Raw genomic sequence first — 23,731 nt, 5'->3', positions numbered from 1 at the left:
GTCAGCATAGTAACAGGTGGATGGGAAGACACACTTAGATCTAGCCAAGACTATTGTCTCACGCTTGTCTCCACCAGCACGCAGATCTTTCATTTCCAGGTCACTGTTTTCCCAATCAATCAAGAGGCTAAAAATAGAACAATGTGCTAAATTCAAAGAGCCACGGTGTACAATCACTGAAGATACGGCCACTGCTTAATTAAAGTGAAAAGACATCCCTTTTCTCCTCCCTTTCTTCCTAGCTTCTATCATTTTACATAGATTCCCATATAATATTTCCTTTGATTCCTTCTGGTTTTGTTTTTGTTTTTTGAAATAAGCTTCCATAGGAAATCAAGACTAGGAAGTCAATCGTGAATTCCTCACATGTAAGCCATCTGTCCTGGCAGGACACCCAGAAAATGACCCACAAATACAGGCTTCATTTCTCAAGAGCTCTCCAACTGCCATTCCTGGAAGACCACAGAAGACTTTGGTGAACAGTGCCACAGAGCAAGGGAGTCCCGTGATAGTGCAAGAGATCCAAGTTCAAATAATTATGGCAGGCTTAGACCAGAACCTACTTTTAACAATGTAATTTGGTGGCGCCTGGGTGGCTCAGTTGGTTAAGCATCTGACTCGTGGTTTCAGCTCAGTTCATCATCTCACGGTTTCGTGAGTTCGAGCCCTGCACTGGGCTCTGTGCTGATATCGTGGAGCCTGCTTGGGATATTCTCTCTCTCTCCCTCTCTCTCTCTCTCTCAATTCTCTCTCTCTCTCTCTCTCTCTCTCTCTGCCCCTCTCCTGTTCATGCTGTTTCGGTCTCTCTCAAAAATAAATAAAAACTTAAAAAAAAAAAACCCACAATGTAATTTGGAAAAAGAAATGACATCCAAAAAGCCTTATGTAGAGAGAATGTTTTCAAGGGTTGGTGATTGCCCAGTAAGCCTCATATTCATTATCGTCATTCGTTTCATTTATAAGAATAAATTAATATCCTTTTAAAGAGCAAAACCTTTTTTGTGTTGTTCTTGAGATTCTGATTTATAGGGAAGAGCTACAAACATTTGGCTCCTAAGAAATGTACAGCACCGATAGTTCTTTAACCTCAATGCCATTTTCACCTCATTTACTAAAGAACAGTGTGGCTCACACTGTTCAGGGCTAAAGCAAATTGTAATCCAGACCTCCTAATATTTCTCTTTTCCTTTATCCTCGTCAAGGACTCTTATCTAAACCACTTTGCCTCCTGCTGTGGAAATGGTTTATATTCTTAAAGGTTTGCTCTCAAGAGGGGAAAAAATGGTACTTAACCACTAACCACAGTAGTAAAACGTCAGTAATGTGATATTGCCAGCACCCACACACGGTCTATTGCACATAAATTGTAGTCCAGATGAACTATACTTTAATAACATGATCCCAGGGCTCCGGGGCCACCACTGGGCCAGCCATTAGCAGTCACAGAGCTGGGATGGAAGTCTGCACAGTGATAATCACCACCATGATTCAGTGAGCGCCTACTGTATGCCAAGCACCGAGATCAAGACATTACTTAATGTCTAATTCTCACAACTGCCTGCGAAGGTAGGTACTATCAGCTCCACTTTACAGGTACGGAAAGCTTGGCTCAGGAAGGCTCATCAAGATCACACAGGAATTCGGCAAACCGCCTTGCCTTCCTGGAAGCTGCCGGTGGCTCTGCAGCCAGAGTCTGTCCATTTCTTTTTTTAAAATTTTTTTAATGTTTAGTTTTGAAAGATAGACAGAGACAGAGCGTGAGCAGGGAGGGGCAGAGAGAGAGAGAAACAGAATCCGAAGCAGGCTCCAGGCTCTGAGCTGTTGGCACAGAGCCCGACGTGGGGCTCGAACCCACAAGCCATGAGACCATGCCCTGAGCTGAAGTCGGGCGCTTAACCGACTGAGCTACCCAGGTGCCCCAGAGTCTGTCCATGTCTAACGCCACTGTAGTAAGATCTTAGACAAGATAGCTACGTCCCTGAGCCCCAACTGTCTTTGTGAACGAGACTGAGGAGCAGACCAGTTGCCCCACAGGGGGCTGCCATGACAGTGAGGTGAACCACACGGGGGACTGACCCGCACCGCTCGTGTGAGTGATCAGCACCAGCTAAGGAGAGAAGACAGTTGCTACGCTTTTGTGTCTTCCTGGCAATTCCTCCATCCTTAAAAACTTCCAGGGTTTCTGCTACCCCAACCCCCATCCCCCGCCACTCATCTGTATTTAAAACATTGAATACCTCTCTCTCAGGACACTATGCATTGAGATGTTCAGAGGTTTTGGCTGGGAAGCAGGAAAGAAGATGGAGACACAGAAATAATGACCCTGACCTTGTAGTTTTCAGTTTTCTCTAGCTCCTCGTTCCTTGGCTTTTCTTGGTACCATCATATTCTACACATGCTTATCGTCCATCCTCTGCGCAATCCGAACTGTGGATTTATTTCTCCGTCTAAGGCAGAAAGTTATTGAAACCCTGTCACCCAACCCACTCCTGTCTTCAAGTACAAAACACCCCAGATTTAAAACCTATGACTATGTTAGCCATGGAGGTACCACACACCTTTCTGTTTCCAGAAATACAGTCGTGTGCAGATTATTTGTCTCAGCTTCACCTTGTTGTAAGAACCACTCAAACTGATATTCCCCGCCTCCCATCCAAATAGGGAAATGAGCTCTTCAGCTGATTTCTAAGATGGCAAAACAGCTTCGTCACATAACTTGGTCTCCTTCTGCTTGGTTCTGAATAATCCCAAACAGCTCTCACTATATCTATTCAATCGGCAAAAGTCACTCTATTTTTATCCCTTGTGTCCGAATAACTTTTACACTGAGTTCTAAAACCAAGATGCAGACGTAGTGCCGTGTCATTCTCGGCACACTTCTCCTGAATAGCTGTCCCTGAGTCGCCAATTCGTTCAGTACGTGGCATTACTTAGTACCTGCACTGTGCCGGGCGTCTGAGACACAAACACTGAGCCAAAGCAGACGCAGTGCGAAACCTCAGGGAGGTTACAGTCTGCTGGAAGAGACAGACCCACGCTGAAAAATCGCACGATCACGGCAAGTGAAACAGGAGTGAGAAAGGACAGGGGCTGACCCAGTCAGCAAGGTGCAGCGGGCTTTCTCAAGCAATCCTTGAGCTGAAGAATGATTAAGGGTCAAGGAAGCGCAAACGGGCAAGAAGAGCTTTCTAGAGAGACCTGAAGAAGGAGCATGGATGGGTGAAAGGTGGCCAGTGTGGCCGCGGTGCAGAGACGTTAGAGAAACTTGCTGTGAGCTAAAGCTGGAGGCGCGGGTGAGGGCCAACACAGATCCCACGCGTCTCCTCTCTGTGCCACAAACATGGGAATGGACTGAAGGGTGGTGACATGATCTGCTTTGTATGCTGACTGCGGTGGGGAGGCTAGATCCCCGCAATTCACGGTGGCAGGAGAAAAACCAGTCAGGAGGCTGTGGCAGCGACCCAGAGAAAAGATCACGGCAGCCCGGTCCGGTCAGGTGACGACGAAGGGGAGTATTCTGAGGGTACATCGTGGGCAGGACCAGGTGTCAGGACCATGCTATGGGCTGCGCGTGCGCGAATTCTCTCTGAATTCTCAACGACACCCGTGGGGCAGGGGTTCTTTCTCACATTTTATAGATGAGAATGCAGAGGCATGTAGGGATCTGTCCAAAATCCAGGTGGGAAACAACAGAACCAGAACCTGAACCCATGGTTATTCAACTTCAAAGCCAACTACATGAGTACCATCTAAAAAGTAGAAATACAGACAGAAAAAAAAAATACTATAGCAAAGTTTCAAAACTTAAAACAAAAGCCTCTCCACCTACTTCACTAAGGTGCCAAGGGACGAGCCCCAAAGGCGAACACGATTTTAGGTTTCCCTTTACTAAAATGGACTCTCTTTTGACGTGTTATACTCGCGGAAGGCATACCTATTTCAACATAGCGACTCGGTAAGTCCCTCATTTCGCTGGCATGCCGCTCCTTCACTGAGCAGATCTAGAAAAGAAATTCACAGGTTCTTTCATTCATTGCATGGAAAAGACATAGCATGTCATTCACTATAGGACACTTTCGTTAAACTGGCCGTGTAGCACGGAGATGGAACGCACACAATCGACCTCACTGATAGAAATTAATTTCAATGACGTATAGCAACCATTCCTTAGGTTCTACAACATTATTCTTCAGTAAAGTCTTATTCAAGGGCAATGAAAGAAGGGAAACTGTAATATCGTTTTAAAATGTTTCCAATGACCCATTCTCAGCAACTCTACTTAGGGACTACTTTTTTTTTTTTTTAATTTTTTTTTTTAACGTTTATTTTTGAGAGAGAGAGACAAGAGTGTGAGCAGGGGAGGGGCAGAGAGAGAGAGGGAGACACAGAATCTGAAGCAGGCTCCAGGCTCTGAGCTGTCAGCACAGAGCCCGACGCAGGGCCTGAACTCACAAACCGTGGGATCGTGACCTGAGTCGAAGTCAGACACTTAACCGACTGGGTCACCCAGACGCCCCAGGGACTATTTCTACCATCGTCCAAATAAAGTTCTGCCCAATGGCGAATCTGGGCAACATTCGCGTTAGGGCTGTGTTTCTGATTATACATTAGTCATTTATTTCACTGTTGCTAAATTATACTTTGTATAAGTGGCATCATGCTCTTCTTCTCTCGAGTGGCTTTTTATTTTTTATCTTTCCTCTCAGGTGTTTTAAAATCAATGTATTACGTACTTTAAATCAGGGTTGGCAAACTACAGCCTGTCTTTGACTTGTCTTTTTATGATCTGTAAGTTAAGAATAGTTCTCACATTTTGAAAGGCTAGAAAAGAAGGAAGGCAGGAGGAGAAAAATATTCAGCAGAAACAGTATGGAGCCCACAAAACCTAAAGCACCTGCTACCCCCTACAGAAAAACTCTGCCAACCTCTATTTTATTTTTTATTTATTTAAAAAAATTTTTTTTAATGTTTATTTATTTCTGAGACAGAGAGAGACAGAGCATGTGTGGGGAAGGGGCAGAGAGAGAGGGAGACACAGAATCAGAATCGGGCTCCAGGCACCGAGCTGTCGGCACAGAGCCCAACGCAGGGCTCGAACCCACGAACCGTGAGATCATGACCTGAGCCGAAGTCGGACGCTCAATCGACTGAGCCACCCAGGCATCCCTGCCAACCTCTATTTTAAGTTACATGTAGGGGCACTTGGGTGGTTCAGTCGGTTAAGCATGTGACTCTAGATTTCAGCTCAGGCCATGATCTCACAGTTCATGAGTTCAAGCCCCGTGTTGGGCTCCGAACTGACAGAGTGGAGCCTGCTTGGGATTCTCTCACCCTCTCTCTCGGCCCCTCGCCCACTCGCAGTTTCTCTCTCAAAATAAACAAACTTAAAAAAAAACCATTAAAAAATCAAATCTATGTATACAGTTTGGATATATACGTGCGTGTGTAGCAGTTTTTTTTTTTTTTTAAGTTTATTTATTTTTGAGAGAGAGAGCAAGTGAGCAAGCGAAAGTCAGTGGGGTGAGGGTCAGGAGACAGGGAGAGAGAGAATCCCAAGCTAACAGTGCAAAGCCCGATGTCGGGCTTGAACCCACGAACCGTGAGATCATGACGTGAGCCGAAATCAATGAGTTGGATCCCTAACCGACTGAGCCACCCAGGCGCCCTTTTGCTGTATTTTCTGAAATGAATATATTCTATTTTGTAATATGACAACAAAAATTTACATAAGTTCTGCTATCAAGGTAAGACAGCCTAAAGTTAAATGCTGACTATACACAACTTTCATCAGTTTTTTCCTTTTTCTTCAGATAGCTATGAAAGAACACAAGAAATACTGTTACCCTAAGTTTAGCTACAAAATAGAAAATTCTAAAATATAAAAAAACCCAAAGAGAAAAAACAAATATTATTCATTGTTCTGATACAAAGTGAACACACGAACAATCTTTTTTTTTTTTTTTTTTTTGGAAACTACTTTTACTAACCTGACAATTTAATATATTATTTGCATATTCTTCCACAATTCTTTATAGTATTTCACTGCATGCGTGTACTGGAATTTTCTTACTCGATCCCCACTTAGACATTTGGTTTTCGCTTCTATGTAACCCAAAGGCAAGCAACAGCATGATACAATCCACATACTTGGATATAAAACTTTTGGATTTTTGTTTCTACAGGATAAATTCCTAGAAGTAGAACTGACAGATCAAGGGGGGGGTGTGAACTAGTAGAAGGTTTCGTATGTTACGCACACATGTCTAAGCTGCCGTGCAGCGATGCGGTGACCACACGACAGTCCTCGCTCCAAGGCAGGACTCGATCCGGCCCAAGGCTGTGGAGGCAGAAGCATTTGCTTGGAAGTGACTGGAAATTTTCTCCCTTGATTGCTTTCTGTCGCCTGTCCATCTCAGACAATGCCCCGTCCACTTCCCCAGTCTTCCCTAATTTCCCCCTCCTTTTGTTAGACTTTTGGTCGGACACATTAGCTATTCTTCCGTCCACACTTACAAGGGAATCTACCCGATTACCTAGCAGGCATGCCCCACAGTGCCAGACGGACGCTGTGCTGATTTTTAATGTGCTGATAAAAGAACATGAGTAGTATCTCAAATGGTGTGAGGTAGAATCATAGAAAGTAACCCATAAATACTACCTAACACTTTGAGCAACTAGAGGGCACCAGTCCTAAGTTAAGAGTTTTGAGAGGGGCGCCTGGGTGGCTCAGTCGGTTACGCGCCTAACTCTTGATCTCACAGTTCGTGAGTTAGAGCCCCACGTTGGGCTCTGTGCTAACAGTGTGGAGCCTGCTTGGAATACTCTCTCCCTCTCTCTCTGCCCCTACCCCACTCAAGCTTTCTCTAAGTTTAAAACAAACTTAAAGGGGCGCCTGGGTGGCGCAGTCGGTTAAGCGTCCGACTTCAGCCAGGTCACGATCTCGCGGTCCGTGAGTTCGAGCCCCGCGTCGGGCTCTGGGCTGATGGCTCGGAGCCTGGAGCCTGTTTCCGATTCTGTGTCTCCCTCTCTCTCTGCCCCTCCCCCGTTCATGCTCTGTCTCTCTCTGTCCCAAAAATAAATAAACGTTGAAAAAAAAAAAAATTAAAAAAAAAAAAAAAAAACAAACTTAAAAACAAAACAAAACAAAACAAGACAAGACAAGAGTTTTGAGAGGGGCGCCTGGGTGGCTCAGTCAGTTAAGTGACTGACCCTCAATTTTAGCACAGGTCATGAACTTACAGTTTCTGGGATCGAGCCCTGCATTGGGCTCTGCGCTCTCCGCGTGAAGCCTGCTTGGGATTCTCTCTCTGCCTCTCTCTCTTGCCCTTCCCCTGCTCAAAATAAAGAAAAGAATCTTTTTTTTTTTTAAATTAAAAAAAAAAAAAAGACTTCTGAGAAACAGACAGAGCTTTTTTTCTTAGGAAGATTATGGTGTAGTAGGGGAAGACAAATGAGGGATTTTACTCAAGCAGGAAGGGAAAGTACAGAAATACAGAGCAGGGGCATCTACCGACCGGCTGGAGGAAAGCTTCTCGGAAAAACTGAACTCACGCCAAGGCCGGACTGTTTCTCTGGCCATGCTACCGCCCCTCTGAAGACCAGGACGCAGGGCGGTACTGGAGGCTGGGCTCCCCTCTTCCCTCCTCAGACGTGTGTGGCCTGAGCTCCCGCCCGGCACCTGCCTCACGTGGGTGAGGACTGAGTGCTAAGCTCATGTCCCGCATAAGAGCAAATCAATAACCTCAAGAGCCTTTACACTGACAGGTAGGTTCTCACCCACGAACGCTAATTTGCTTCATCCAACTGCCTTGTCCACTTGCGTGTCTAACAGGCGTCTCAAGTGGACACACAAAATCTACTCCTGCCTTCCCCGCTAAGCGTGTTCCACGGGCAGCCTTTCCCAGGTCAGTAAAAGGGAGCTTTATCTCCCAGTTTCCCAGCTTAAAAGGGTCACCGCTGAGCTCTGGCTTTTTCCTACTTCCCACACGGAACCACTAATAGTATAGAGTCTGTGCTCAAAATACATCCAGAATCCACTCCCTCTCCACCGGCTCCATGAGGCTGACCCAAGACACCGTAACTTCCACCGAGGCTCCTCAGGAGCCCCCCACCTCACCTCCCCTCTTCACTGCCCCTTTGCCGCCTGGCTCCACGTGGCAGAGTGACCCTTTCAAAATCCAAGTTGGATCATTTAACTAACTCCATGGCTCAAAACCCCTGTGCTGGCTTCCCGCCTCAAATTAAAAGCCAAAGACCGCACAAAGGCCTGTGAGGCCCAACACGATCTGCCCCTTCACAACGCACCCCCCTCCCTCCCATCTCTTCCCCTCTCCTCCACACCTGCTCCATCCACTCTGGCGATGGCGGCTTTATTTTCCACAAAGATACGCCAGTCACACTCTTCCTCAAGGGTGCTGCCCCTGCCGACACCCCCTCCCACGGCTGCACGGCCTCCTCCCTCCAGATCTCTGATAAAGGACATGTTCATTATGCCAGAGGTCTTCCCTGGACCGCTCTACGTTATGTGGCACACACCCCCAAACCCCTCCCCCCATCTCCCTGTCTAACTACTCCCCTCGGTATCTTACCGCCATCCGCACGCTGTGTTCACTTGCCACTTGAAGATGGCTTCCCTCACTAGAACGAAAAGCTGCCCAGGAGAGAATCCATCTATTTACATATCTGCAGCGCCAGAATACCGCCTGGCGCATCGCAGGAACTCGGTAAGTATCTGCTGCGCGAATGAATGAATGAATGGTTGGCGCTAACTGCAGGCCCTGCTACGCCGTGTGCTTGTCTCTCCCCAACAAAACTGTTCTCTGGGAGGAAAGGCTATGTCCTGTCTTGTCTTCCCTCAGCGGAATGCAGTGGGATTCTCGGCTGAGAAGAACCGCCCAAAATGTTACTAAGAGGAATCCCCGATAATAAGAGACACTTGATGGGAAAAATGACGTTGGATCCTCATTTGGGTGTGGCCAGAGTGTGCCCGTTCCCAAGGCTACTCTACCGGACAAACTTAGCAGTTAGAAATCACAGAAATGTTTCCTTTCGAACTTCTGAAGGCCGGAAGTCTAAAACCAGTTTCACTGGGCCAAAATCAAGGCGTCTGCAGGGCCGCACCCCCCGCAGAGGCTCTAGAGGAGAATCTATCTGCCACATGCCTCCTCCGGCTTCTGGTGGCTGCGCGTGTCCCTCCAGCCCTGCCTCCCCACTCACACTGCCTTCCCTCTTTCTGTGGTGGCGCTCGTCTTTAAGAATACCTGTGACTGGGGCGCTTGGGTGGCTCAGCTGGTTAAGCATCTGACTTCTGCTCAGATCATGATCTTACGGTTCGTGGGTACGGGTCCCACCTTGGGCTCTGTGATGCCAGCTCAGAGCCTGGAGCCTGTTTCACATTCTGTGTCTCCTTCTCTCTCTGCCCCTCCCCCACTTGTGTTCTGTCTGTCTCTCTCTCTCTCTCTCTCAAAAATAAACATTAAAAAAAATTTTTTTTAAAATTAAAAAAGCAAATACCTGTGACTGCACTTAGGGTCAACCCAGATAATGCAAATAATCTTCCCATCTCAAGATCCTTAATTAATCATATTTCGTGCCATACAGAGAAACATTTATCGGTTGCAGGATTAGGACATGCTACCTTTGTGGGCCACCATTCAGCTTAAGGAAGAAAGCATTGCTGGTAGCAATCGGTAAACTTCTCACGTGTCCCTACAAGCTCATTTGCCTGGTCTCTCACCAAAAGAAAATCACAACTTTAAGCAACAAAAAGCCACTTGGTCCATTTAAGGCATTTAAAAAATATCCTGAACAGAAGCTTACTGGATGAGTAACCACACTATGCGGGAAGACTAGAAAATCACTTTTTACTTCTTTTATCCTGGACTACTACACACAATTTCTCCGCTGCTATCCTAAATGTGAATCAGGCTAAGTTCGCTTCATACGTGGAAACAATTAAGAAAGAAAGGAGGACTTGAATCACACCGACATAAGGGCCAGGAGGACTTTACCTCAAGTTAACAATGACTGTTTTCGCAGTAAGAAGCACCGAGTTAACAATTTTTGTGCTTTCCTTTTCCAGAGAAGAGTACATTCTTTGTTTCTGAGAGAGTGAGAGGACGTGCACATGTGTGTGCGAGCAGGGGCAGAGAGAGAGGGAGAGAGGATCCCAAGCAGGCTCCAGGCTGGGCTCAGTGTGGAGCCCAGAGCAGGGCTTAATCTCACAAACCATGAGACCGTGACCCAAGCCAAAATCAAAGGTTGGATGCTTCCCTGACTGAGCCACCCAGGCGCCCCAGAGAAGGGTACATTTAAAATAAACATTAGGGGCGCCTGGGTGGCTCAGTCGGTTAAGTGGCCGACTTCAGCTCAGGTCACGATCTCGCGGTCCGTGAGTTCGAACCCCGCATCGGGCTCTGGGCTGATGGCTCAGAGCCTGGAGCCTGTTTCAAATTCTGTGTCTCCCTCTCTCTCTGGCCCTCCCCCGTTCATGCTCTGTCTCTCTCTGTCTCAAAAATAAAAATAAACTTTAAAAAATAAATAAACAAACATGTCTCTTTCGTGACTTTTCTAGAATTTTCTGGCACGATAATGACAACTGACACTTATGCAGCACTTACAGTATGTCAGATGCTCTGCTAAGCTCCTTGTACACATTACCTCATTTAATCCTCCCCCAAACTCAGGACCAGAGCACAGTCAGCACTCCCATTTATGGATGAGGAGAGTCAGGCTGCGGCTCACGCAGGAAGTGCGTGGAGAAGGTGGAACCGATCTCACATCTGTCCGGCTCTAAAGCCTGAGCTCTGCCACCAGACTGCTGCTGGGATGCTTTCTCGTACTATTTTTACCTTGGTTAATTTTGAGTTTATTTTGTTTAGATTAAGCTATAAGTTTTTAAAGGGAAGCCAACGACTTTGGGTTCTAACTATCTAATACAAGACAAACACTGGTATGTAAAAACTAAATGTGAGTGAGCTCTGGGCCCGCTTTTGTCGACTGGCTGTGTCTCTGTCACCCAGGCACAGTAAGGGCAGACACTTACTTGTGTTCCACCAAATGGGCCCAAATCTTACGAGTAAGAAGTCTGGGCCTCTGCTCCATCCAGCTAGGACCAAGCAAGCAGGATGATTTAGATGTAACATTCTTTTTCCACCATTAACTCTAACTAAGAGGAGAAGCTAAGGGAAATGGAAAAAACACAAAAGAATGGAAAATCCAGAAACCACTGAAACCGACCACATGTTCCATAAAGAGCTAAGGCCAACTGGGCAATGGAAAATCTAAAGATCATAAATGAAGGCACCATTACGAACAATGCTCCCTATCTGTTTTGCAAGGCATGGAAAAGACGGAATGTATCTCCAAACTTACACATATGAAGAGAATTGAGCGTTAAATGAATATCACAGGACAATAACAAGCAGGGGGAAACATTTTGGCTGTGGGAAGAAATTCAAGAACTCCTATTCCTTGGGCACCTGGGTGGCTCAGTTGGTTAAGTGTCCAAGTTCGGATCAGGTTATGATTTCACGGTTCGTGGGTTCGAGCCCTGCCATCAGGCTCTGTGCTGACGTCTTGGAGCCTGGGGCCTGCTTTGGATTCTGTGTCTCCCTCTCTCTCTGCCCCTCCCCGGCTCAAGCTCTGTCTCTCTCTCTCTCCTTCAAAAATAAACATTTAAAAAAAAAAAAAATTTTTTTTTTTTTTTTTTTTTTTAATAAAAAAAGAACTCCTGTTCCTTTGGACCACCCTCAGCGGATCTGTAACAACACAGACTTATTAGAAAGGCAAGCAAAACCACCTTGACTGAAGTCCCCCAGCCGATAATCAGCGTCACGCTGTCCTTCCAACAGAGGCTACAGGGATACATATCCGGGCGAAGACTTATGTCATCCCGGGGCACGTTGGTGATTCTCTGCTTTGAGGTGACGTCAAAAATCTTCACACCCTGGAAAATACAACAGCGTTAGGCATCCTCCACTTGGGAGAAGGAAAGGAGAGGAAAATTTAATAAAGCCACTGCCACACGCCGCCCGTAACTGGCACCGCAAAATATTGACAGTGTTTATTGAGCACTGCTGGGAGCCACGCTCCTCATCCACGCAAACCCCACGAGAGCCCACAACAAAAGAAAACCTCTCCCCTTCTTTCTGGACAGAAGAGATTCTATTAGCAGATGGCTTCAGTGGCTCAAACACAACACAAGGGTGAGACGCACAGATATCAAGCACTGCATTTCCAAGATGGCAGACAAGTAACATTTCTAATTGTGTGGTTCTGCTACAAAAATGGAGGTTGTTTTTTGTTTTTTTTTTTTCAGAAAAGCTTTGAATCTGAAAAACCACTGTGTGTAAGGAAAACTGCACCTGACATTTTAAAGCACTCAAATGGGAACATCAAGCAAGGAGCTAACTACAGATAAACCCGGGGGGGAGCCTGGGTGGCACAGTCAGTTAAGCGTCCGACTCTTGATTTCGGCTCAGATCATGATCTCATGGGTTGTGAGATCGAGCCTTATGTCTGGCACTGCACCGACATCACGGAGCCTATTTGGGATTCTCTCTCCCTCCTCTCTCTGCCCCTCCCCTGCTCATGTTCTAGCTCTCTCAAAGTAAATAAACAAATATCTAAAAAAAAAAATTAAAAAACAAACAAACAGGTTTATTTACCTTTACTATGACTCAGGAGAAATTTAAGAAATGTCTTGAATAGCAAAGTAGATTCTGGGAGAACTGTACCATTGAAAACTGAATAGAACCAATTTATTAAGTTAAACCCTGGAATTCCAAGACAGGCCAGATGTCGAAAGCTAATTTTTAAACTTTCTACTTTCCCTAACTCATACTGAGTAAACTTTAAATAGGGCGTAACACCAAAAATTACAATCTACTTTTTAAAAGGCAGGCCTGATTTCTGCCTGTGATTATACTGGGAGGAAAATGAAATCAGCAATATCCTGTACTTGTTTCATAGCAACTGTTCCTTGCCCTTGGCTAATGGGCAAATGGTGTTTTCAACACCGCATTCCCAACACAGCCCTTCAATTATTAAGACGCCTTTTCATTTTCTTGGGTATTCTCCATGCCTCGCGTTTCTTATTCCAAAGTCAAGTCCAGAATATGCTAAGAATTACTCTATTATGAAAGCCTAGAGCAATCTAGTCTCTTTAACCTTCCAGGTAGGATGGCAGTTGCCATTTTAGGTCTTTAGAAAAGACCATGGCAGCAGAGGCATCTTTCTTCTTGGTCACAGCCCTCCTAATGCGGCTACTCTTCCGGCTCTGAAGAAGGATCTGGAAGATTAAGGTGTGCTTTTACCATATTATTGGCCCAAGCGATCAGATGGCCTCTCCACTTCACGCTCCGTATGTTCCCTTCCCCTTCATGCAGAACACACGACTTCCATCTGCTCATCCAAGATCGTTCAAACAGCAGCAGCTATGGACAAATACAAAAACAGACTTTTAGAAACCAAGAAACATGGGGTGCCTGGGTGGCTCAGCTGCTTACGCTTCCAACTTCGGTTCAGGTCATGATCTCATGGTCCGTGGATTCGAACCCCGCATGGGGCTCTGTGCTGACAACTCAGAGTCTGGTGCTGCTCCAGGTTCTGTGTCTCCCTCTCTCTCTGCCCCTCCCCCACTCACACTTTGTCTCCTACTCTTTCGAAAAGAAATAAACATTTAAAAAGAAAAAGAAAGAAAGAAACCGAGACGCATATACAAGATTTCTTTACTGGCTTCTTCTTGACAGTTTGCTTTGCCTGTCCACGGAATGTTGAAGTTACTATGAAGTTACGCCACTAGATGGCAGCAAAATACCAAAATTCATGGAGAAAAACACATTAGTCAGTCAAAAGATTTGTGTCACAGAAAGTTCTTCAAATATTGGCCAAAAATTAATTTATTTTGTAACTTGGGAAATCAAAACCTCATAATTTTTTCCTTGAAAGTAAGATATTAGTCACGGCTTAAACTGCAATCGTCAGAAGCAGCCTGTTTTTCATTTCACCCAAGAAAAAGAATTTAATAATGATGTTTGAACAGCAATTCATGTTATAAAATAAGACAAACTTGCTTTAGGATTAAACTTCTTTAAAAAGGTCATAGTTATCCAGGGTCTTTATTTTAAAGGGAAGAATCTATTTAAAAAAAAAAAAGAAAGAAAAGAAAAGAAATCTGCTTGTGTGGGGATGGGAAGTTCCTGGCTGGCTCAGTCAGGGGAACACGCAATTCTTAACCTTGGGGTTCTAAGTTCGAGCTCCACCTTGGGTATAGAGACTGCTTAAAAATAACACCTTTAAAAAAAAATCTGCTGGAGAAATTTTATTGCCAAATATAACTGGTAAAACCTCTAAGACTGGTAAAGATGTAGTTCTAGTAATTCAAGCATTATTAAGGGCTACAATACTTTTTCCTTGATGTATCCAGTTTAAATCCCTTAAGACATTTACATAATATAACTTAATGTAAAATTTATATAATACATAATTTACAACATATAACTTCGGACATATAAACCTGAAGTAGATGTTTACCTTTTAAAAGAAATGCTGATGACAGATTCCATCACAGAAGTTTAAAAATTTCTATCTTTTGAGTAATTTTCTGTTTACCTTAGTGTATTCTGTGTCCCTTCCCACCCTTAAGAAGGAGGAAAATAGGGAACAGGAGAAAGAGAGTAAGTTCACATTTCATTTATATTTGTTACATACCTTTCTCAATAGTTAGGCTCCCATACTCAGAAGGGGCACACAAACACATACCCCAAAACCTTAAAATCACATAAGCGTCCATTTTCACAAATGTGCCAAGAACGGTCTCTTTAAAATGACATAAATGTCTGAAGTTCTCTATTACCCATGCAAAAGAAAGGTGGCCTCGCACAGTCCACAGTGGAGACTGGAGGTAGGGCTTTTACTGACCACATGGGGTCTAATCTTCCCGTCAGATAGATACAGGAAAGCCTCCTCTAGGCTCCCAGAGATCTTCTCACCCATCCCTTCCTCTCCCAGTCCATGATCTAAGTAAGAAACCCCACCACCATGCCTCCCTGCTCCCAGTTAAAGACCCTGAGATCTGCCCTCTGTGATTCTGCCTCTTCCTCGGCCAGGATGTAAAAAACAGAGCCGAGGAGGTCACTCGATGTGTTCAGGATTTTGTGACAGGGTTAAGTCTGGAATCTGAGAAAGGAGAAAGCCTGACCACATAGCTCCTGCTACACAGTCTGCTAAACAAAGGCAGCTAGGAACCATCATGTTCAACATGAGGAACTGAGATCACAATGCCTACCTTCTGTCTGTGGCCTGGTTCAGATGGAGGGGATTTTAAGCAGCGGGCTGAGCCCGGGGAGTACCCCATAACTACCTGCTGGAAGGAATGGCTGGCTGGATGACAAGGAGGAAAGTGGGGTGCAGGTGACATCACAATGCTCTCCCTCCAATCCCACCCAGAAGTGACCGACGTGGCACGAAAGGGGGACAATCTGCACCTGTGCTAGGAAAACTCAACATGCCCCAAACTTTAAATTAAGATTTCTGTAAAGTATGACAGAAATTAGACCCCAGTGAAGGCCAGGATTTATCCCATTTCAAGAAAAAGCCCACCTGGGAAGCCGCTGGTACGGTAGATACCAGCACACTCAGTGTATTGGGGTTGGGGGGACGGGGGTCACGGGGAAAATCTCACGCAGGGACACACAGGTCGCGGTCGACATTGGCAGTGGAACACAAGCAGCCACTCCTGCTGTCATCCGGGGACACAGCTGGGAAGAAGACAGCTACGCTGGCGACGGGGTGGCGACGCCACCCATGGCGGCGGGGCCATACGACAGGCGGGAACCACCTGAACAAACTTCAAGCTGCTTCAGTGAATACGGAGAGCAGGTTCTTAACGCATACGCCACTTCCCTGCGGCACCAATAATTACACCCTTTGGTAGCCACTTCCCCGACAGACAATCGGGTTCCAGTCCAGGCAGACAGGAAACCATAAAACTTCCTTCTCCTGCCATGTCCAGATTCAGACCAATTCTCACAAAATCTAAGACGTCCACAGCGACTTCAACCGTGAACACTGGGTATAGACTTCTCTCAGTAACTATGGATGAGAAAAAAACCCCAACAAGATGGACAAGTTCAGTACTCTAGGAAAGCAACGGGATTTGTCTAGGGAACAGGGGAAATGTCCCACTCCTGACTCCACACGAATGAGACTTTCCACCAGACAGACCAGGGCTTCAGAAGTAATTCTTCTTCTTCTCGGGTGACAACAAAATTGAGCAAATGAACACCCGAGGATAAGAAGAACAGAACGAAGTGGAAATAAAAAAAATAAATGCTCAATACCCTCGAGTAAGGGAGGAAATCAAACGGCAACCAGGGCACTCTGGAAACGAGAATACAACTACTGTGCTGTGAACCTGAACTTTAGGGGATGCTAAGTTGTAAGCAAAGGAAAGTCCACAGCTCTACAAGTCAGTCATTTGCACTTCGGCAAAAACAGATGTGCACGCGCTAGGTCAATGACAAAAGCAGAAATATTTTACTAGCAGATACAATAGGGGAAGCCACCTAAATGTAAAGATACATTAAGTTCCTGGATAAGAAGACTCAAAATCCTCACTGAAGAGCTTAAGCCTTACTAGTTAATCTGCGATTTTCATGGAAGCACAAAGAAACCCCCAAAGGAATGATTTCTAGAACTTCCAAAATGCTATCAATTGATTTGAAGATATGTGAGAATAATAGGAATTTTTTTTTTTTTTAACCGGGCAACTTGTGGGTGGGAGAATGGGTGTTTTTATGAAATTCGCACTCAAAACAGTATAGCAATGATCCTAGAACTGACAGACGAAGTAAAAAGAAAAGGAAGAACTGATAAAGATGAATCAAAACAAGGAGGTCAGACCCTGGGCGGGGGCCGGGTGCGCACATATGCGCAGGGAACAGGGCGCCCTCAAACTACCCCGTGGTCATCTCACCCTGTTTCTGGAGGATCCCTTAGCACTGGGGATTCAAAACTTTAAAAAGGACCCCAAGAAGTTCATGCCTAGAGATTTCTGCTAAAAAGTGATCAGACAAGCGAATAAAGAAGTATGTCTCGTTCTTTGTAACAGCTAGAAATGCACTAACAACTGGGAAATGCTGGAGTAAATGTGGTGGAGCTAGATCACCAAAAAGTGTGTGTCCAGTTTTAAGTGATTTTATCGATGTACGCTTATTAATGTAAAAGGATGTTCAGGGCCCATTAAATAAAAAAGCAAATTGCAAAACAGTATTAAACATGATGGTCCTTAAATACAAAACGAACGTGTATCCGTATATTAAAACCTGAAGGATACAATACAAAGTAATCCTAATTAATTCTAGAAACAGGTGATAGGAGATTTATATTATTTTTATTATTCTGCATAGAACATGTGAATTAATTTTATGTTAATACATATGGGGATGAAAATCCATTCTCTTATTTTTATAATCGGGATAATTTCACAGGTAACAGTTGAAGCGAAACAGCATCAACAATTCACTGAAACTCAGAGAAGGAAGGAACTTGGAGTCACACTGAGTATGCAGTAGAATTAATTCACATAAAGTGTACCTCCTTTTTCAATGAGGCATTAACTTTCGGAAACTGTTCATGAGATCTCGTTGCAATTCCAACCAAGATCCAAACTCACTCCAGTGGAGCCCTCTGTTGCTGGTGGGTGTTTTGGCTTCTGGCAGGAAGCTGAGGCCTGCGGACAGGGGCCTTCCTTTGTCTCCTGCTCTAGCTCCAAGGCAAACCTCCAGCAGAGGGCAGGAAGGAAAGGAGAGAGGGGAGAATTCTGAATCCAGTTGGTCTCCAGGCTGAGTCGGAGTTTCCGGAGTTCTGTTACGATAAACCTTGGGTACCCTGCTCTGACATGGGATCAAAGAAGCTTCTTCTTTAATGAGATTTTCATAGTGCAGATGGCACACGTCTGTGTTAACTGATGAGGGTTTCAAAAAAACAAACAAAAAGAAGGGTGGCGGGGGAGGCTAATATACTACCTACCTTCTGTAAAGGAAACACATTTTAACTCATTTGCATTACAGTTTTAGACACGATTTGTGTTCTTTTCTGATGTTCCTCAAATAGCTCAGTTTCAATCATTTTCTATTTTGTGGATGAAAAATAATAAATGATCTGTAAACAAACGGCCTTAGATATATATTAGAGAAGATCATCATTTAGGATTTTTTTTTAATTTTTTAAGTTTATTTATTTTGAAAGATACAGAGACAGTAGGAGTAGGGGAGGGACAGAGAGAGAGAGAGAGAGAGAGAGAGAGAGAGAGAGACACGGAGGGAAGGAGGGAGGGAGGGAGGGAGGGAGGGAGAGAGAGAGAGAGAGAGAGAGAGAGAGAGAATGGATCCCAAGCAGGCTCTGCACTGTCAGCACAGAGCCCAATGCGGGGCTCGAACTCACAAAACCATGAGATAGATCATGACCTGAGCTGAAACAGAGAGTCAGACGCTTAACTGACTGGGCCACCCAGGTGCCCCCTTAGGATTCTTTCATAAGTCCTCCTCATTTCTTGGTTCTGTATACATTTTAGGGTCAGGCTGGTTCTATCACAGATAACAAATACCATACTGTCTCTTGTTGGCTGGGATTTACATATTTACTTTTCATCTCCCCAGGGCACCGCAAATGCAGCAGGAAGTGGCCACACATGCCCTGCTAGATGCACAGGGCACAGTAAGTATTAGATAGCGAGCAGGCTTCCCGCGCCCTGCAAGTCTGCCTGCCCTGTTGCCTACACACACAATGTGTTTGCCGCAAGAGGAGGCTACCTACGTCACCCCCCAAACCCTCCAGTTACTCAGCCCATCTTTAGTGATGTCCCTAAGCTGTTTTGGACACAATGGCATCTGCCCTAACTTCTCAAACCTAAAGGAAAGAACCCTGTGACCGACTGATACACAACGAATACAGCCTCGATGGAACAAGTACATCCCTTGAGAAAAGGCTCAGTTATCCTGACTCCGTGTCCTGCGCCTGACACGTTGGTCCTGTTCCCTTTGCTCAATGCCAAAAGACGGAATTTGTGCACCTCTGATCACAAATTTGGGAGGTACTTGTTTATGGAAGACAGCAAGCACGCAAGCGTGAGTCGGGGAGAGGGGTAGAGGGGGAGGGGGGGAGAGAGAGAGAGAGAGAGAGAGAGAGAGAGAGAAGGAGAGGGAGAGAGGGAGAGAGAGAGAGAGAGAGAGAGAGAGAGAGAGAGAGAAAGAAGGGGAGAGAGGGAGAGAGAGAGAGAAAGAGAGAGAGAGAGAGAGAGAGAGAGAGAGAGAATCCTGAGCAGGCTTCATGCTCGATGCAGAGCCCCGAGGCAGGGCTCAATCCCATGACCCTGGTGTCATGACCTGAGCTGAAATCAGGAGTCAGAAGTTCAACCGACTGGGCCACCCAGGCACCACTGGGAAGTACTTTTAAGGTTAGTCTTCCTCTTCAGTTCAGCTGACTGCAATTCCTTTATTTCAGGGATGCTGCCTGGCTTCTCACTGGGCCCCAACAGTAAGGATCTGAAATGTGGCTGTGCCCTGCTAAGGCTCTCCCCATCACTGCCAGGCCCTCTTCTCCTGGTTGGCTAGCCCTGGCCTGCTTCTCTCCTCTGAGTTACCTCCCCTGGTCCTTGAAGCACTTATTTCTGCCTTCCATCCCCACTCTACTTTCTTCCTCACTCATGAGTCCTCATTTCCAATCCATACGTAGTATAAAACCTTAAATGGCAGCTAGTAATTTACGAAGCCTTCCCATTACTGTACTTTGAAACTCTCCCAGTACAACTAGGCAGTACATGGGGATTTGATTTGGATTCTATAGGGTACAGGGTTTCATACAGGCCAGAAAAGGACCAGACTATCCACTCTCCATTTGCTTTTATAATCCTAACCTATGGGAATTTCAAGCAGAAACACACTGCCTGGCAGGAATGCCAAGGAAAGTCCTGCTTCCGTGATATAAGGAAAGATAAGCTACTTTTCTTACAAATATTCTACACTAATTTAACTACAGCAAAACTATCTGCCTGTATTTCACTGACATTTAATAAAATCCATTTCTTTCTTCTAGTCATAAAACTGCCTAGAGACCTACTGAGCATGAATGTTCTACAAAGCATTTTAGAGGGTGAGTCATCGAGTGAACTACCTTTAAAAGCAGCTGGTTAATTTATTTGGTTCATCTTCTGCATCCCATAATACTGAATTGTCATTAACACAATACTGAGAGCAATTTAAGCTCAATGGGAGCTAAGTACAAAGGAGAGGAAAAACTGTTTCCAAGAGGTCTCTTTTTTGTTGGAGAAAGTATTTTAGGGCTTTATTTCCCATAAATCCACATTCTGGCAGTCAGCACTCTCGGTACTTATATTTCAATAGGAGCCCTCACATCCTCGGCAATATACTTTATTCTCCTACGTTTTGTGCTGATAAATCTATCTAGTACTTTGCTACACTACAGAGAGGTAAGGATGCACATCCTAGAATCTCCCACACACGGGGCGGGATTCCTATCGGGCTGTAATAAAGCCACCGATTCTGGCAACATAACACCCGTCATTACCCATCGCCCACTCTTCCCTGATGGAGGAAAGGGAGTGTGATTGGCCCCTTTTTAATCATCTTGTGATCTTTCAAGTATATAAATCACTTGACTCTTCAGGCTTCCTGAACACCAGCAGCAGTGCTTGCTTGGAGGCAGACGACGGTGCAGGGAAGAGTGGGCAGTGGGGGAAGCCCATGGGCAAGTCTTGGATGGCAGGTGTGTTCCTGCAGGAACGACTGAGGCGCTTGGAGAAAACAGACTCCACAAACATAAAATGCCCGATCACAGAGGGTGCTGGAGCTCGAGATAATAAAATTGAGGAATAAGGAAACAAAAGGAAAACTCAGCACGTTTAGGACATGCCAAATAAGACTGTCTCGGTAAAAATAGACAAAGGGCATAAAGATGGGCAGGACTTGTCACAGAGGGACTTAAAAATCCAAAGTTGGAAAAGATTAGGAATGAAATTCAAGAAAGCGGGGCGCCTGGGTGGCCAGTCAGTTGGGCATCCAACTTTGGCTCAAGTCATGATCTCACAGTTTGTGAGTTCGAGCCCTGCATCTGTGCCGACAGCTCCATGCCTGGAGCCTGCTTTGGATTCTGTGTCTCCCTCTCTCTCTGCCCCTCCCCCACGCATTCTCTCTCTCTCTCTCTCTCTCTCTCTCTCTCTCTCAGAAGTATATAAACGTTAAAAAATTTTAATTCAAGAAGGCAAGTGAGAAAAAATTAGTGACCACAGAAAAGACCTGGGATGGTGTTTGGCTGCTGACAACAGAGAAGAGTCTTGAATCTGGATGGAGGTGGGAGAGACCACCTCCTTCTGGCTTTGGCTCAGTACCAAAGTTTCAAACACACAGCTTTTCCCAAACACCATCAAGAAAGAACATAAAGCATGTGTGAAGACAAGGAGAATTTCCCAAATACAGTATTGCTTAAATTCAGTGGTTATTTTCTGGACGAGTTATAATCCCTCAATCTCCTTTCCCTAGAGGTAATTTAACATGCTTAAAAGAGGATAAATACAGGCCAAAACTGCTACCACAGAAAGTCTCAGGACATAGATTTCCAGAGCTTGCTTGATGGACCACTTGCTTTCAAGCAATGTCTGAGTAAATACGATGCCAGTGCAACACAGGTTCTGGGCAAGCCCCGTGAAGTTAACCAACCCTGTGAAAAGTGTGCAGACAAAACAACGTTCTGAAACTTAAGAAACACCATATCAAGACAAAATAACCGTCAATTTAGTGACTGAGGACTCCAAGCTACAGGTTCAATGAGAGCAAAAGAAGCAAAACACCAGAGGTACCACTTAGGGGCAGTTTCCTTTATATTAAAAAACTGGTGACGACAGACAGATATAGATCTGTGTATCCACCTCCCCATCTATATGGGTTCAGCAATCGACTGTGGCCAGCACGTGAGGTAGGCTCCTACATAGACCAACAATCCGCAATTTCTGCCTATGCCGATGCACAACTGCAAGCATGATTTTAAAAGTGAACAAAGGATTTTTAAGTAATGTTACCACTTAAGTCTTCCATTATGAGTCCCATGGTGGTTCATGCCAAATGCCTCAGGTCTGTATTTCGGTTTGCGGCTGTCTGAGGATACATTTCCCAGGGCTGGGTTCAAGGTTGGACCCCGTCAGCAGCAGAGGAAACACAAAAGTCATCCACTGGGTCATTAAACTTGAATTAATGGTCTGCGCGACGCATAAGAACCTCTGATGTTAACTGTGCATAATCTCAATCACAGATGGCTGGAGGGAGAGCTTCGCGTGGTGCAGACAGGAAAAAGAAATACAAAACTGCCAAGCCTTGAGTAACAGAAAAAGTCACCCAAACACACACGTTCATGTATTTGAACAAGCACTTCACTCGATTCGAAGTAAAGCAAACAGGGAAGAAAAAAAATAAAGATCAGGAACACCATCAGAGAAGAAACCAAGTCAAATGAACTTGCCTTAACAGAGCACGTTGGTCTGTCCTTGACAGCCTCCATGCACGTGGCAGAGTTGATGGTTTGAGGGCAGACTCACATCTGTGGAGGAGCCTGTATGTGTCCTCTTTTTACAGACTTCAGTGTCTACTCTACAGTCTCATTATGACTCCTACATAATGCCTCCCTGGGAACAAGAATAATTATTCCGGATTTAGCCAAAGTTGGAGAAAAGGCTGCAGGCTATTCAGTAAGCAGCAATAATTTGTGCTCAAACTGACAATAAATATCAAATGGACAGTCTTCATTGTCTTGGCTTCTATGGTAATATTAAAAGCTGCCCCAAGCAAAGAATACAGTCAGACAAATCATAAAGGAAGATGTGTAAGCGGCCAGTAAATAAAAATGTTCAGAATTGCTAATAATACAAAGAAGTTACAAAAGAGAACAATGGACTATCTTTCTTTGTGTATCAAAATGGGTAAAGACAGTGTGGTGAGACAGGTAGGTACCAGCCGGTGTAAATGGTATGTTTTCTGGAAGGCACTTTTACTTGGTGATATGCATCTGAAGCCTAAAAAATCATCATGACCTCTGACTCAGTAATTCCCATCTTGGGAATCAGTGCTAAGCAAAAATTAAAAAGCATAGCTGAAGTTCATGCCCAAAGATTTCTCACTTCATTACAGCACGATTTATGATGGCCAGAAACTGGATACAACCTAATGGTCCAAGAGTATGAGAATGGTTAAGAAAAATTAAACCTATTGATAGGATGGAATATTATATAACCATTAAAGAATGCTTGATTTAAGATTAGACTTCAACAATGTAGGGAATTTCATATGATTTGCAATGTTAAGTTAAAAAAAGATCCAAAATAGTTGAGATATGCATTCATTTATTATTGCTTTTTTAAAAAAATATTTATTTATTCTTGAGAGAGACAGAGAGAGACAGAGAGAGAGAGAACATGAGCAGTGGAGGGGCAGAGAGAGAGAGGAAGACACAGAATCTGAAGCAGGTTCCAAGGCTCTGAGCTGTCAGCACAGACCAACTTTGGGCTCAAATTCACAAAAGATGAGATCATGATCTGAACCAAAGTCAGACACTTAACTGACTGAGCCACTCAGGTGCTCCTATTACTTTTTCTTATTATAAAAGTAATGACTATTTTCTTCAAAAAAAAAAAAAGGCAGAAAATGCCAATGAAGGCCAAAAA

General features: G+C 44.8%; 1 protein-coding gene across 1 annotated transcript in view; it reads right to left on the bottom strand.

Annotated features, from left to right (window-relative positions):
- The window catches only part of VPS41 (VPS41 subunit of HOPS complex), a 185,476-nt gene that overhangs the window by 64,986 nt on the left and 96,759 nt on the right, over positions 1–23,731 (bottom strand). Inside the window, exons 8-10 of the mRNA XM_047842845.1 lie at positions 13,317–13,436; positions 11,801–11,947; positions 3,935–4,001 (exon numbers count right to left, since the gene is read on the bottom strand). Of these exons, the coding sequence (XP_047698801.1) occupies positions 3,935–4,001; positions 11,801–11,947; positions 13,317–13,436 (334 nt within the window). The remainder of the gene's footprint in view (positions 1–3,934; positions 4,002–11,800; positions 11,948–13,316; positions 13,437–23,731) is intronic.

Source organism: Prionailurus viverrinus, chromosome A2 (assembly GCF_022837055.1).
Source record: "Prionailurus viverrinus isolate Anna chromosome A2, UM_Priviv_1.0, whole genome shotgun sequence".
In the NCBI taxonomy this organism is placed as follows: Eukaryota; Metazoa; Chordata; class Mammalia; order Carnivora; family Felidae; genus Prionailurus; species Prionailurus viverrinus.
Note: the sequence above shows the minus strand (reverse complement) of the source record. Positions and strands in the feature narration are given on the sequence as shown.